The following is a 14,187-nucleotide window of genomic DNA, read 5'->3' as shown; positions in this document are numbered from 1 at the left end:
ACACACACACGTACACACACCTTGACAGACACCTTTTGTCTCTACAGAACTTTAGGGGATTTTCCTGAAACGGAGTTTTGCACTTGTAAGCAGATAAGCACTTGATAGCAAAAAAAGTAGCTGAAAATTTGACTCTTACCAGGTCATGCAAATCACTTAAAATACAAAAGGAAAGAGCAGAACCCCCATCATGCTATCACCACAAGAACTGGGAATCAATCATAAGCAATAACTACAGAAAAATGCACAGAGACACCCAACAGACCTCTCCAGTTCCGCTGTACATTTCACTCTCCCCGTTCTTCTTCCCGGATTCAGTGTCAGACACCAACTCCGATGTTTGACAAAAAAGGGATACGGCAGATTGCCCACCAGCCGCAGCGTGTGCTGCCAAGTGAGAAATACAAGCTTGGAAACAGGCTCGAGATTCCAGCCAGGACAGCAAGGCTCCGAGCATCACACCAGTGACATAACTGAGCGTGGTGGGGAGAGGCTGGAGGGGACGTGGGAAGTTATTGCATGAAATAACTCTGCAGTGCATGCAAAGGAGCTGTTTTCAGTACCCAGCAAGACAACTTCATCATTTAGGATTGCCAAGAAATAACTGCAGCTTTCTACTTTCTGATTTTGCTTTTTTAACTAAGTTGAACAGCTAAATCCCTTTTACTACTCAAACGTGAATTTTCCAGCATAACTTTCCTGTGGATGTGCTGTACTTAAATTTTCTTTATTAGCTACAGTAAAGTGACAATCTGCTTTCAGAGCACTTGGCAGAACAAGGATCACCCCGGGTCTAGTTCACAACTTTGGGCTCCTACAACATTGGAAAAGAAAGTTTACATCCTAGAAAAGACAAGAATCATCTTGTTAATTTGTTTGGTACAACAGTGTGAACAGCACATGTAGACAAATACTCAATTTGTCTTCAGACAGTTTTTAGAAGACAGACATTTTATCAGCGGATCTGTTAACACTTTCCTTCAGAAAATATGTTTCGCCTGCCAGCAAACAAACAACAAAATAATGTGTCATATCTGTAAAACGAGGGAGAGAAATAATCAAGATTAGCTTCAAAGTGTTGCAATAAAACAACAATAATCAAAGGCTGGAACATGGAACTCTTGTTCTCTGTTCTGTGCTCCCAATCTCACGTTTGCTCTTTTCCTCTGCAGCACCTGCAGACACGGTGCCATTACATGGTGATTCTCTCCAGTTCTGCTATTTAATAATAACCAAGGGGATGTGATGCTCCCATGAACCCAGTGTTCCGTGGGGTGGAAGCCACTGCTGGAAACCTCACACAGGCTGTGCTACACCCAGATGATCCCAAAAGGCAAATCAGCCCCACGCTGGGAAAGGCACCCGGAGACGGCTCTGCTTGTTCCAACCCTTCTCAAGTCAAGCACCACTGCAACTGACTTACCCACTGACTTAAACTACAGGAAAAAAACTGAAAATTATGTTATCTTTCTGTTTAACTTGATAGAATAACTGCTAAGTAAGTTCTCTGTTTTGAATTCAGGGGTACAGAAGAAACTTTAACCATCAAACACTTCATGGAAGGACTTTTGAGTGAGGCTTCCAAAATCCTGAAAACGTTTTTAGTAAGCTCCATAAATTGTAGTTCTAATTAAGGATTAAATTTGGAGACTAAACACCTCTTTATTTGAGGGCAGGGAGGCTTAAATCTTTTTGTATTAATGCTGAGCTATATCATCTGATATTTTTGCTATGACCAACCTATAAAACCTGTCAGCTTCACTAAGTTTACACAGGGCTTTAATTATGTTTAACTAGAATCTGAATGATCTAATTACTTAACATCTTACAGCACAAACTACTGAGGACATCTGGTTAAGCAACTGGCAAAGGAGTCGGGGAAATAAAACCACTGTAGTGTACCCTGCTCAGGACCCCTGCAAACTGCTCTCCCTCCAGTTTCCTTCTTCCATCCCACCTGAAATTTCTGCTGCCTGAAAACACTGCTGTGAGAACAAATCATCCACCAGCTCAAAGAAAACAGCCAGGTGAAGAAAAACACTTAGTGCCATGAGCAGGATGATGGGACTTTGAAGACATTTTTCATTTTGCTTTGTTCATCATCGGGTGAAAATCCAGATCATCTCTTGGGGCTCCTTCTGGGGCTCCTTCTCCCCCCACTCTCCAGGAATTGAGGCATGGAGGATCACCCCGAGCACAGGAACACTAAAACTGGTGTCAGCTCACCTACATCAGTGCAGGCAGGAAGCTCTCACACCTGCAAGCCTGGAAGATGTCAAAGTTTTTAACCTTTAAGGGAGCAGATCTTAGTAAAGCCAGGGAAAACTCCACTGGGGGAATTATGAAGTCACACAGAGAGCCCTGAGGTTAAACTGGGAATAAGCAGCAATATGAGCTGAGGATCCTTTTGGCCACGAACACATAAATGGTTTCCATAATGTCAGCCTTGGTCAGAGCCTCTCCCTTGGCCTGGCTCCCTGCCAGGGTGATATCACACTTCATACCTGAGGACTGTTCAAAGAAAAGGGTGCCCTAAACACAGGAAGCTGCTGTCGTGACCCATATTGAGCAGACAAGCTCCCACTTTCATCTCTTCGCCTTGAAACCGCAGCGCGCTCACCCAGCACATTAACCTGATGTGGTCAAAGAAGAAATAAAACCTGAAAGTTCTGGTTAAAAACCCAGTTAAAGCTGCCGTTTTCTGTCTTTACTTTCCCTTAACGAACAGATGGAAACCAGCAATAACCATCTGGGTAAAGCAGCAATAGCTGTAAAACACAATAATTCCACAAAAATACACTAACAAGGTCAGTTAAGTGTTTCTCTAATTGTCTCTTGCCCGTGACCTTTTTCAAAGATCTCAGATGAAAAAACAAAACCAAAACAACTTATGAAAGATCCTTTGGCATCTCTGACAGTGTCACAATTTGATTTTGTATCCTGGGGAAATTCCAGTTGGGGAACAACATTTTGCCTTCCCAGATTTCCCCCTGCTTCCCCCCCGACCTCCCAGGAAGAACATCCAGCTTTCCATGCTCCACGACAAAATTGATTATCCCTGAAAGAGCAGTAAAACTAAACCATTCCTGTACGTGCAATGCAGCAAATGTTTTGGAATCCTTCAAGATCAAAGCCACTCTATTAATAAACTTATATTTTTATATTCCTTGCAGCTGAAAAAATCCAATTAAAACACTACAGTGACCTTTTACCAGAGAACGACTGTCACACTGAGGACAGGATCAGAAGACACCCGAAGCAGGGTTCCAGCAAAAATGGGATAGACAGGGAAAGAGACTCTTGCAGTTGTTTTACTTCAGTAACTGGAGTGGTAAAGGGTGGCCTAATTCAATAGGAAGATCTGAGAGGCTTTTATTAGGTCTCCCAAGTAGTGTAACTGACAGTTAAACAAACAAAGTGTCAGGCCTTAAGTCAGCATTTAGAAAGTAAATTTATAATGAAGAGCTGACAATCAAGACACCGTACAAAGGGGCTGCTGCCAACCAACAGCTTTTAAAAAATAAAAAAAAAAAATAGGCAACTAGATATGGAGTGAATATTTCTTACCACTGAAATTAACTTTTCAACTGGTTGGTAAAATGATTACAGCAAATAAATAGGGCACAAAACACTGTGAAGTGTGACTGCAGTGTGCCATGACATCCCTGGAAGCAAGGCAAGAGCACTTGCTGTCCCACACCAGGCATTCCCACAGCTCCCATCTCATCCACCTCATGCACAACACCAATGCACACCCAAAAAATGAAAACTAACACACAGAGCCATCATCTCCTGGTATCAGGACCTTTCACATTGGCAGAAGAAAGCCTCTAACCCCAATTCCTGCCATCACCTTTCACCAGCAAGGATCCTGCCAGGCATCAGGAGTGCAAAGGCAGGCCCTGGAGACACAACAACCTTTGGCACAGGGCAGCAGCCAAGCAGGGAAAGCACCTTTCCAACCCCAGCACGCTGCTGGATAGCCAAGCAGAGAGTGCTGCAGCCCCAAAGTAACTTTTTAGCTCTTTCAGTGAAGTTAATTTTTAAGAAGACGGCATGTACGCAGCTCTGGGGCACAGTGACCACTTTCTAAGATCCTGAAATCAATCTGAACTACTAAATTCTTCTTCTAATCCCAGTTAAAGTAGGTTTTCACAGCTCCAATTTTAGACTTCAAGTTCTATTTACAGGGCAGAAAATCCCAGATAGTGACACTAATCAAGTTTTACTTAGCTTGGCATATTAAAGAACTAACTATTCTCAGGATATGCCAGAACATCTCAGATGCTAACAGATTTTAATTTATCATCTAAACCAAGCTGATCACAGCACAGTATGTGTGATGTTTTAATCATTTGTGCTGTATTTAACACATCACTCCAAGAAAAAAATCCCACACAGTTCTGGTCTCACTGATGGCCTGGAGCACAGCAAAGGCCTCACAAAGAGAAGAAATGTGTATCACAAGTTGTACGGAAGAACTCGGCTTTTACAATAAAACTCTCCAGCTGTGGGACCGACCAAAACTCTGCCTGCACTTAAAAGAAAATGTGAAACCACCTCCTCCTCATGAGCATGGAAACAGCAAACCACATTTTGGACATAAAATTGAGCATGGCTTAGTAAGACAGTTTAATTTGATTCAAATCCTGGCCTAAACTACGGAATTAATCCTCAGTTCTGCAGGGGTGAAGGACTGTCAGTAACACTGATGGCACCCAGGGTCTCACAGGATCAAGAAAGTACAAAAATAAAATTCTTACAAAGCACAGAATAAATTCTTATAGAACAATTCTTCTCTCCTCACTGTCTGCTTCATCCTGGGAAGCAAGAGCACAGCACCCCCGAGCTCACCCCTACACAGCCACAAGTATCCACTCACTTTTGGAAGGGATGAAATAGAGATATTCTGAGTTTCAAGTGGTAATTAAGAGTATAAAGTGCATTTGCCTAAGAAAACAGACAAATGTGTTGTGAACAGAGGCAGAGAGATGAGCTGAGGACACAGTATTAGCAAGCTGGCCTTTTCCAGCATCCTAAGAATTTCAAAAGCAACACTCCATGCCAAAGAAAATGTGCAGAAACCTATAAGCAAAAGAAAACTAGAGCTCCTGAAAGAGGCAGGCAGAGCTGGAAGAAGGGGAGGGAGGAGAAACCAGTGCACTCAACTGTATTTCTTAAATCCATGAAACACTTGCACTCACCTAAAAGAAACTAAAGTTACAATTGTGTAAACAACTCAGCACAGAAGTCTCTCCACAGAAAATCAATTGCAAGACTACTGGCTCCTTGTTTTTAAATGTTTAATATTATCCCATCTCCACAATTAATATTAGAAAAGCAACTATGCTCATACCAGACATACCAAACCAAAACTGAGTTCTATCAATATTAACACACACAGATCTGCAACAGAAAAACAGATATGTAGTTCACTGACAAAATTAGCATTCTCGTGTTTCAGATCCTAGACAAAGGGTACATTTTATCTATGGATGAAAATGAAGCAGACATTTTTAAGTGACAACATGATACAAATTTACTTTGACGAGAACGTGCAATAAAACATGTAAACACCCAATAAAAATAAAATGAAAAATAATTACAGACAAGACACAAGTATAAATTTTATTGAGCTACAGTGACAACATTTGTGTGTCACATCAACGAAATAACAAGAAAATGAATGGAGCTGATTAGAAACATGACATAAAGACAAAGATGAGAGGCTGCTGGACTAGGATGGAGAGATTCATCTCTGGTCACAACTTAACCCTGGGCTGGGCTAGAAAGGGCAGCTCCTTCAGCCAAGCTCAGCCAGAAACTCTGACTACACACATGCTAGAAATTCAGCACGTGCAGCAATGCTCACTGGGTGCTGTGCTAAACAAGGATAAAGTTTATCCACCTTTGCCAAGCTCGGGGAGCCGGGAGCACGGCCCCAGCGCAGAGCAGGGCACGAGCAGGAGATGGATATTCCTGATGGCACAAGTAGCACATAAAGCAAACCTCCAACCCCAGTGACAGCCCAAGCAGGCTGCTGATACACTACAGAGCCTGGGTAATTTGGATAAAAGAGAAAAGTTGATGTAAAAAAAAGTTTCAAGCTACCCCATGCTGTGTCTTTGGTGAATAATGAATTTCAGCCTTCAGGTCCAGCACTTCACATAAGAACTGCTCTGCACATCTCCTCTCTTTGGCCACCCAGGGGACTCAAAGGCTCCCACTTACTGTCCTTAAAACCACCAGAGCATGACTTGGGATGGAAGATCCTCCTTGTCCCCGGCAAGTGCTCCCTGTCCTGCTGGAACAGGGAGCTGTTTCGAACCTTGGGTTGAAGCTTGAAAGGATGCACCCACAAACTGCCAAATTTTTTATTCAACATTCATATTGCTGGCTGCCTATAATGTAAATTTTAAACAGCCTTCAATATACAGAGAAATCTGAAGGGAAACTTGATAAATTGTATATTACACCAAACAACAGGGAGGTAATGTTTTAAAGTGTGTCTATGTATGAGTAACTCTAGATTATAACTTTATAACCACCAGCAAGAAACATTTTTTCCAGTGATTTAGTACCAATCATTCTCAATATTCTTTTAGAACAACCAACAACTCAGGTTTTTTTCACGTTCATTTCTGTAGAAATTGTTTTCAGTAGCAGTCTGAAAAGCACCTACAGATCAGCACGTTCTCTGACTGAGCCATTTAAAATATTGAGAAGGGAGGTGCAGAAAAAGTAACCACTGAGTCTTGTTTATCCACAAGACAGAGTTAAGTAGCAGCAAAACCCAACAATAACTGCTAACTCACAATCTTGTATCTCAAAGAGGGGCTGGCAGCACTATCAGCGTTTCCCAGATGCAGAAGCAAACCAGTGGAGGGAAGGGACATGTTCAGGGGCTGGAGCCAGGAACAGGGATGGGGCAGCTCCTGACAGTGAGATTGCAACTCCCAACTCATCTGAGAGTCACTGCCACCTCCTGACTGTGCTCACGCTGAATCTGAAGCAGATCAAGGCTCTGATCAGCACTGCTGTCCAAAGTCAGGGCTCACATAAAGACATTTTTGATGGGCTGATACACACCAGCTTCAGCTCACCCCTGGCAAGAGAAATCATCTTCTCTTTTTTTCTGTTTTCTTTAGAATATTGGTTCAGCAACACCATGAAACCACAAAAAGGTAGCAGAGATACCAACAAGAGCAGAAGGAGAAAGACTTAACCCATCAAACTTCCACCACATCTCATCATCTCCAACACTCCTTTTTGGCTTTGCATTTCCACTCAAAACATACAAGCTTTTGCCATCTAAGATATATTCTGAGTCTTCATTTAAAAAAAAAAAAAAAAGAGAAAGAAAATAAAAAGCCAAAAGCTATGAAATTCCCTGAGATTTTTTTGCCCCCACATTTACTTTTCAGTAAAAATGATGAGAATGCTTCTCCTATTCATAATACCTGAAAATACCAAGCAGGTGGATAGAGAGCTACCAGGAAACACAAATTCTGATTGTCACAGGGCAACACTAGAAACCTGCCAGTGCACTCTGAAGTCACACCATCACCTCAGTATCTCATGGACAAATTTTCTGAGGGTTTTCCCACAAGGACAGCCTGGAGACAAACTCCAGGTGATCCCTTCATAAGGTGAGCGAGTGCAGGTGAGGTGGATTTGCTGGCAATACAAATGCCAGGCATTTCTTGGGAGACCACCACAGTGCCCTGTGCATTGCCCAGTATTTCTAGAAAAGCTAAAATAAGCTCTCTTCTCCCAGCTGTACTGCAAAAAGTTTCATTTTAAAGTCTTAGGTTTATGCTCACTCCTTACCTCCTTCCTTTCTTCACCACTTCCTTCTATCCACTCCTTTAAGCAGCGTCACTTCCCCCACTTCACTTGCTTTTATTTTTACTTCCCTCTAACATTGCTGCCCTCAGCTTGTCACACGTGAGCCACAGACAGAAGCCAACATTTCTCAGCAAGGAAAGACCTTTGCAATGTGTCAGAGCTGATCCTGCACACACCCTCCCCAAGCCCATGAAAGCAATCCCACGGTGACGTGATAGAGCAGCAGCACTGGACCATGCCACCTCCAGAGCTCGAGGGATGTGATAAAATGTTTGTAGGGATCAGACTATGGTTTGGTCTCACCTGAATACCCACGTGCAGTGCACACCTGAGCTCACCTATATAAAATCACTGGATCCAGCAGGAGGAATGGTCACGTTCCTATGGAATTTGTGCAGCCATTTACCCATATTTTAAGCCTAAATTTTCGTATCATTCACAGAAAGCTTGTGCTGGCACTCCAGATGCTGCAGTCTCCAGGCTTGCTCATTCACTAAGGTACATTTCCACACAAAAGAGCAGAACCACAGGATCTGCTCAGCTCTGATGTATGAACTCCTCTGAAAAGCCTCCGAGACAGCCATGGCCTACATCCGTACGCACCTCAAAGTGCTCACAACCAGAGACACAAAGATATGGGGGAATTCAAAGCATCTAAACACAGCAGCTTAAAATACTTCTGTGCATCTGCTTTTGAGCCTTTCAAAAATGAGTAATCTGCACCTCTGTTTTCCCAAAGCAGATCGCTGGGGTCTGTGAGCCACGGGAGGAGGATAAGCACCACCCCAGCTCCCCGGGAAAGGCAGCACAGCTCCAGCCCCCACGGAAACTTCCTTATTACCCCAACTGCCAACAAAGGAATCAAATTATTGCAAGGCAAGGTGGCAAGTAAACTGCCAGGGAGGCAAAAAGCTGCTAGCCATTAGTGTGACAGGCTCCAGCTTCAAACCCCTGCCTGCTGTGACACATGCACAGGAGCTGTCGGGCACTGCCCGGCTTCAGCACCTTCATACCAAAAATTACCTTTATTCAGAGTAAATGCTTAACTCTGCTAAGTCACAGGAGGGGCCAAGTAACAGCACAGTAACAACTGCAGTGTCTTGCAAGAGACAGAATGGAAGCACAACCGGGGTTCAGTAGTGGATCTCCTGTAAATTCCTACTGCCTAATGCTTTCCTGGAAATCCAAGTACTGTTGGACAGCAGTGGAGACCTCTGTTACCTCCAACAGCCTACACAAAACTGTGTTTAATCTTTTATAGAAACTTAAGATCCAACAATCTGTCTGCATTCCATGTTCTTCACAATCCAACCAGCGCAATAGCCTGCATTTTCTTCATTGTAACTGCCAATAAAGGCAGAAATCACTGATTTGCCTTGTCAAACCAGAGACAACAAAACCAAGCTGAGAACATATGTCACAAAATGAGTAGGATTTATCTTATGTTCACTAATTTAAGGACACCCTGACTGTGAGGTCCAAGTTTCTCCCATCTTTCCTGGTACATTCAACTCCATGTGTGAGCACTCCAGTACAAGTCTCTTACCAACACTCCTTGTCCTCTGCAAACAATCCCATTTCAGCTTTCCCCATCTCATCCTCACACCTTCCTCCCCACTCCCACCACACTGGACCATTGTCACTATATTCCCCATACAGAAAACATTGTATTTTCAAGGCCTTCTCACAAAGGATATGGGAAAGAACCAAGTATTTGTGCAAGAAAAAACCTGCATACACAAGATGGGAACTTACCACCTGCTTACAAAGAAAGACCACAAGCCAGTGCACTGCTTGGTGCCTTAAAAAATACCAATCATCCACATATGAGTCTGTTCTCTACCCAATAAATAAACTGCCTTTATTCTCAGCCTCAGTGTGATCAAACTGAAACTCCAGATTATGCATTTTTCTACATCCACTTTTTGCATTACAAATCAGCTTGCAAATAAAGAATAACTGTTCACTGGAATTTTAGACTGCATGTAATTTCTTCTCTAGCAAATGTTTCACCCATTACTTATTTGGTATTGTTAGACACAGCCAGCCAGTGCAATTTTTTTTCAGAGAACTCCCAACCACTACCATATCCCAAATCCTCCCTACTGCACTTCTCAATACGTCATCCAATTAAGCACAAACTTGGCATTAGAGCAGAGTGACCGAAGCACGCACTGACTCTGCCACATTTATGATGGGCATTATTTCATTCCAGCAACAGAACACAGGATAGAAACGCTCTCAGAGATTCATTCCCAAGGACCAGGACTCAAGGAATCCTATGAAAGACAAGTTCTTATGCCAGAAGTACATCAAGGGCCTTTCTTCTGGTATGTTACGTGTGGTTAGTGCCCAGGGACATCACCCTGACCACCACAAGCTGCCAAAGCTTTCCTGCAGCAGGGGAGAAGTGACTGCACTAAGATCTTGGCAGCAGTGCCCTGGCTTTGCCATCCCTCCCTTCTCTGAATTGCATCTTCCTGCAGGAACACCCAGCTGCTTTCACCACACCGCTCCGAGAAGGTGAGGGGAGCAGAAACTGAGTACAGCAGCTGGAGACTCTTCTCCACATGCACATTCAGCTCCCACTACAAACAGAAAACCACTGGCTACTTTTAGGACAAACAATTCCACAATGACCTGCACAGATACACAAAATTAAACACTCAGATCTGATCACTAATTCCACTTCTGATAAAGCATATGAAATCCCTCACAGATCAGCTTGTGCTCTGGTACCATCAGACCAAAAGATGCCAACAACTCCACCTGTTTCTAATGCAGTAACAGAAGTACATCAGTATTTAAAAGCTATTCATTACAACTTAGTTTTTCCAGATTTTGTTATAGATTTTATAAGATCAATGGTTTACTTTAAACAATTAAGTCACAGCCTGCACAGAACTACTACTCCATCCTTACTTCAATCATATATGATGCAATACCAGGATGAGATTTTTAAAAAACAAAAACATTAGCAAGATTTGCCTTTAGATTTTTACTCTCCAGCTTGATGGTAGCAAATTCTGCTATTCTTCTCTAAAGCAATAAGAAGCTGTACTTTTTACTGAGCCTGTCCTGAAAAGCTACAATGATATTTTGAGAACTTGTGTTTATTGTCAAAGTAACTCCAGATAGTTTAAGCTCTCAAAGGGTATTAACTTCTTCCATTTGTCCTCACATCCAACTCAGAGCTGTGGCTCAAGCTAGACTTACTCCTGCTGGTCAGAGAGACCAGCTGCCTCCTCTGGTACTGCTATCTACACACATATTCAGAAATATTAAGCAAGCTGTCAAGGAGAGCTGCGTGTTGTGCCCACGGGAACACGACGCTCCCTTTCCTGCTCTCCAGCTAAAGGTTGTTTTTTAGAGTGAAGGTGATGGTGACACCAAAAACTACAAACAAACCAGGACCACGGAACAGCAGGTTACCTTCACGCTGCTGAACTGATTCCAATCACACAACTGCTTCCAAACGGGACGTGCAGATTTAACTCGAGGGCAGCAGCAGTTCTCCAGCGATTTCATCTGCATTTACTGCCACAATATTTGCTGTTTGCAAGGGTCTTTTTCTCTGAGCGCTGCAACTCCCTCCCCATCAAACATGGGTCCATCTACCAGCACACAGCAAACTGAGGCAGCAATGCCATGCCAATCCCACAGTTTCTTTAGGAATCATGCCAGCCTTTACTATAGAAAAGGGTTAATGTTCAGCTGCGTGCCTCGCAGGTACAGTCTCCAGTGAAGAGCCCCGTTTGATACCTGTAGGAAGCTGCCATTTTTGCATCTCATATTCCATTTGTGAACGGACCTTTTTGTTCTTTAATCCAAGTTCTGAATTATTTAATCCTGTCTCCAACACTTGAAACATCTTTCCCTATAAACAAGGGGTTATTTAGCGAAAGGAAATAAATAATTTAAAAAGTCAGACCCTAAAGTGTTCCTGGCTCTGTTTTTAATTAATATTGAGACAATCTGGAGAAACCTGCTGCTTAATATTACAAGGCAGGTCGAAGCTCATCAACAGTTAAACATCTCCTTCTAACAGAAGGTGGAAGAGGAAGTCGGGAGCAGCCGGGTACCCGGCGCTCGCTGCCAGCGATCTGGGACTGCCCAGTCCCAGCTCCTCACAACTTTCTCATGCACAGAGAGCTTCAAAGCCCTCACACCCTGAGCTACACGAGCTGGAGTTCACAGGGCTCAGGTGGAATTGTGTAAAGCATAAATCCTTCAGGCTTTTGCGCTGGAACAGAGCGTACGCGGAAGTATTTTTATTTTCTACAATTCCACGCTCGAAATACGTCAGTGCGAGTGAAGGACGGCGACGGAGGGAGGCATGGACAGCTCTGTGGGACTGAACTTCATCCCCAGGAATGATAGTTTTTATAGCACATTGCTTCATCTGCAAGTGGGAGTAAATATTACACTACCTCTTCGTGCAGATGGGTGGGTAAAGAAAAAAAAAAATAAAAATAAAAAGCTAATTTGAAACAAATTAACTATTCTGCATAGGGAGGAAGGTGCTCTCTCCCTGCCAGGTCACTCCAGGGCTCTCTGCAGACAGAGTGTATGCAAAGTTAACAAACTCCGTGCTGCTCACAGCCTGCCTGGTGAACCTGCCAACAGGTGAACAGCCTCAATCCGCAGCACGGATAAATAATCACCAGTCCTCAAAAGCAGGTAATGAATATTGTTCAAACAACTCTAAGCTGGCGTTACCAGAATGCTTCAAAGGAGAAGCTACAAGCTGTTCAAGTCAGACTGTCACATTTAGTCTGCAAAAACGAGATTAAGGTTTGTACAGTGATACTCCACAACAGGTTTTACAGTATGCACAGAAATTAAATTATGATAAAAGTGAGCTATTTTTTACTAAAAACAGAATAGAACAATCTATCAAAATGCCATTTGGCTGTGTTCATTACATTTTAGAATTTAATTTACATGATAGATACTTTAGCATAATATGTTTTAATCAATAAGCATTTCTGAAGGCTTTATTTTTATAGGCAATATTTAGACTTGTTCACCGTTAAATGTAACGCCGTGGTAGCGATGTTCAGAGCATTTATTTTCCTATGCTAAGCAAGTACAGCCACACGTACACAGAGGCAAAAGCAAAAGTCCACAATTAGAGATGTCAGACCTTGTTTAACTACGTCTTAATTTAATCCATTTTATTTTATACAATTCTACATCTGGATCTCATTTTCTGTATTCCTGTAGGTATTCCGGGTCACTATTAAGAACCCTTTCAAGTTAGCAAAGTTCAGCCAAGTCTACCTTAATCCAAAACCTTTAAAAGAAACAATAAAACGCGAAAGGGGGTGGAAGACGACAGAGAAACCTAAAACAAAACGCTACTTTACCCCACCTCCTAATGCACCTGAAAAGTCGGAAGGGACCGGCCTCCCAGCACAGATCCCACGCAGCACCTCCCGTTTCGGGGGCTGCTGGGGTGGGAGTTTTAGCATCGCTCCCGCACGCCCGGCCGAGGGGAAGGGAGGGCGGCAGGAGCCGGGTCCCGCTGCCGGCGCCCCGCCAGCATCCCCTCACCTCCAGCGGGAATGCGGCTCTGCCCAGCATCAGCGCACCATCCCTCCGCCTGCCGCAGCCTCCGGCCGGCTCCACCGCCGCCTCCACGGGGGCCAGGGTGGGCAGCCGCCGAGCTTTCGAGCCAATTTATTTAAACGGGAGGCAGCGGCGGGTTTGGAGAGGCAGGGCAGCGCCTTCCTGCGCCAATCAACTGGGAGACACGCGTGTTGCAATCCCATTCACGGCGGGAGCAGCACCGATACAGCGCCTGACAACCCCCCCGGCCCGCCCCGGCCTTATCTCTAGCTCGGCAACTCAATTAAACCGTGGGGCCGCAATTCCCCCGGGGACGCTCCCCCGGGGCAGGGGGAGGGAGGCCGGTCTGCGAGGACTTTCCCTCGCAGGAAACGGCACTTCTGGGCTCTCCCGAGCCAGCTCAGTAAAGCATCAATATTCCGCTCATCTGTCAGATCCTGGACAGCAGGAGAGGCTGGAGAGCCCGTGAATTATGTAACGTGCCCTCCCGCCGCCGCGGGGAGATGCGCCGCGATGCCCCCGCCGGCCGGGACGCCCCCGCGCCCCTCCCCGCGCCCGGCGCTGCCGCTGCCCTCCCGAGCCCCCCTCTCCGCGCACCGGGCGCTCGCCCCTTCCCACCCCGCGGGACTCTCCGCCGCTCGCTGCCTCCCTGCCGGCGGCTCCCCCCGCGTCCCCTCCCCGCGCGGCCCGGCGCGGTGCCCGCGGCGGTCGCAGGGCGGCGGCCGGAGCCCCGCGCCCGGCGGAGCGGAGCGGAGCAGAGCGGAGCGA

General features: G+C 44.8%; 1 protein-coding gene across 28 annotated transcripts in view; it reads right to left on the bottom strand.

Moving 5' to 3' along the window:
• The window catches only part of CUX1 (cut like homeobox 1), a 264,103-nt gene that overhangs the window by 248,944 nt on the left and 972 nt on the right, over window positions 1-14,187 (bottom strand). For 6 of the 28 annotated variants that reach the window (XM_023939133.2, XM_023939136.2, XM_086859052.1 and 3 more), the window contains exon 1: window positions 13,405-13,596. The exons of 20 other annotated variants lie outside the window; for them this stretch is intronic. In XM_023939133.2, the coding sequence (XP_023794901.1) occupies window positions 13,405-13,434 (30 nt within the window). In that variant the 5' untranslated portion in view covers window positions 13,435-13,596. Of the gene's footprint in view, window positions 1-13,404; window positions 13,630-14,187 lie in introns of those variants that run through there. 2 more of the 28 variants (XM_023939132.2, XM_023939134.2) reach the window with 1 other exon arrangement.

The sequence above is a fragment of the Cyanistes caeruleus genome, chromosome 21 (genome assembly GCF_971803275.1).
Source record: "Cyanistes caeruleus chromosome 21, bCyaCae1.hap1.1, whole genome shotgun sequence".
NCBI lineage: Eukaryota > Metazoa > Chordata > Aves > Passeriformes > Paridae > Cyanistes > Cyanistes caeruleus.
Note: the sequence above shows the minus strand (reverse complement) of the source record. Positions and strands in the feature narration are given on the sequence as shown.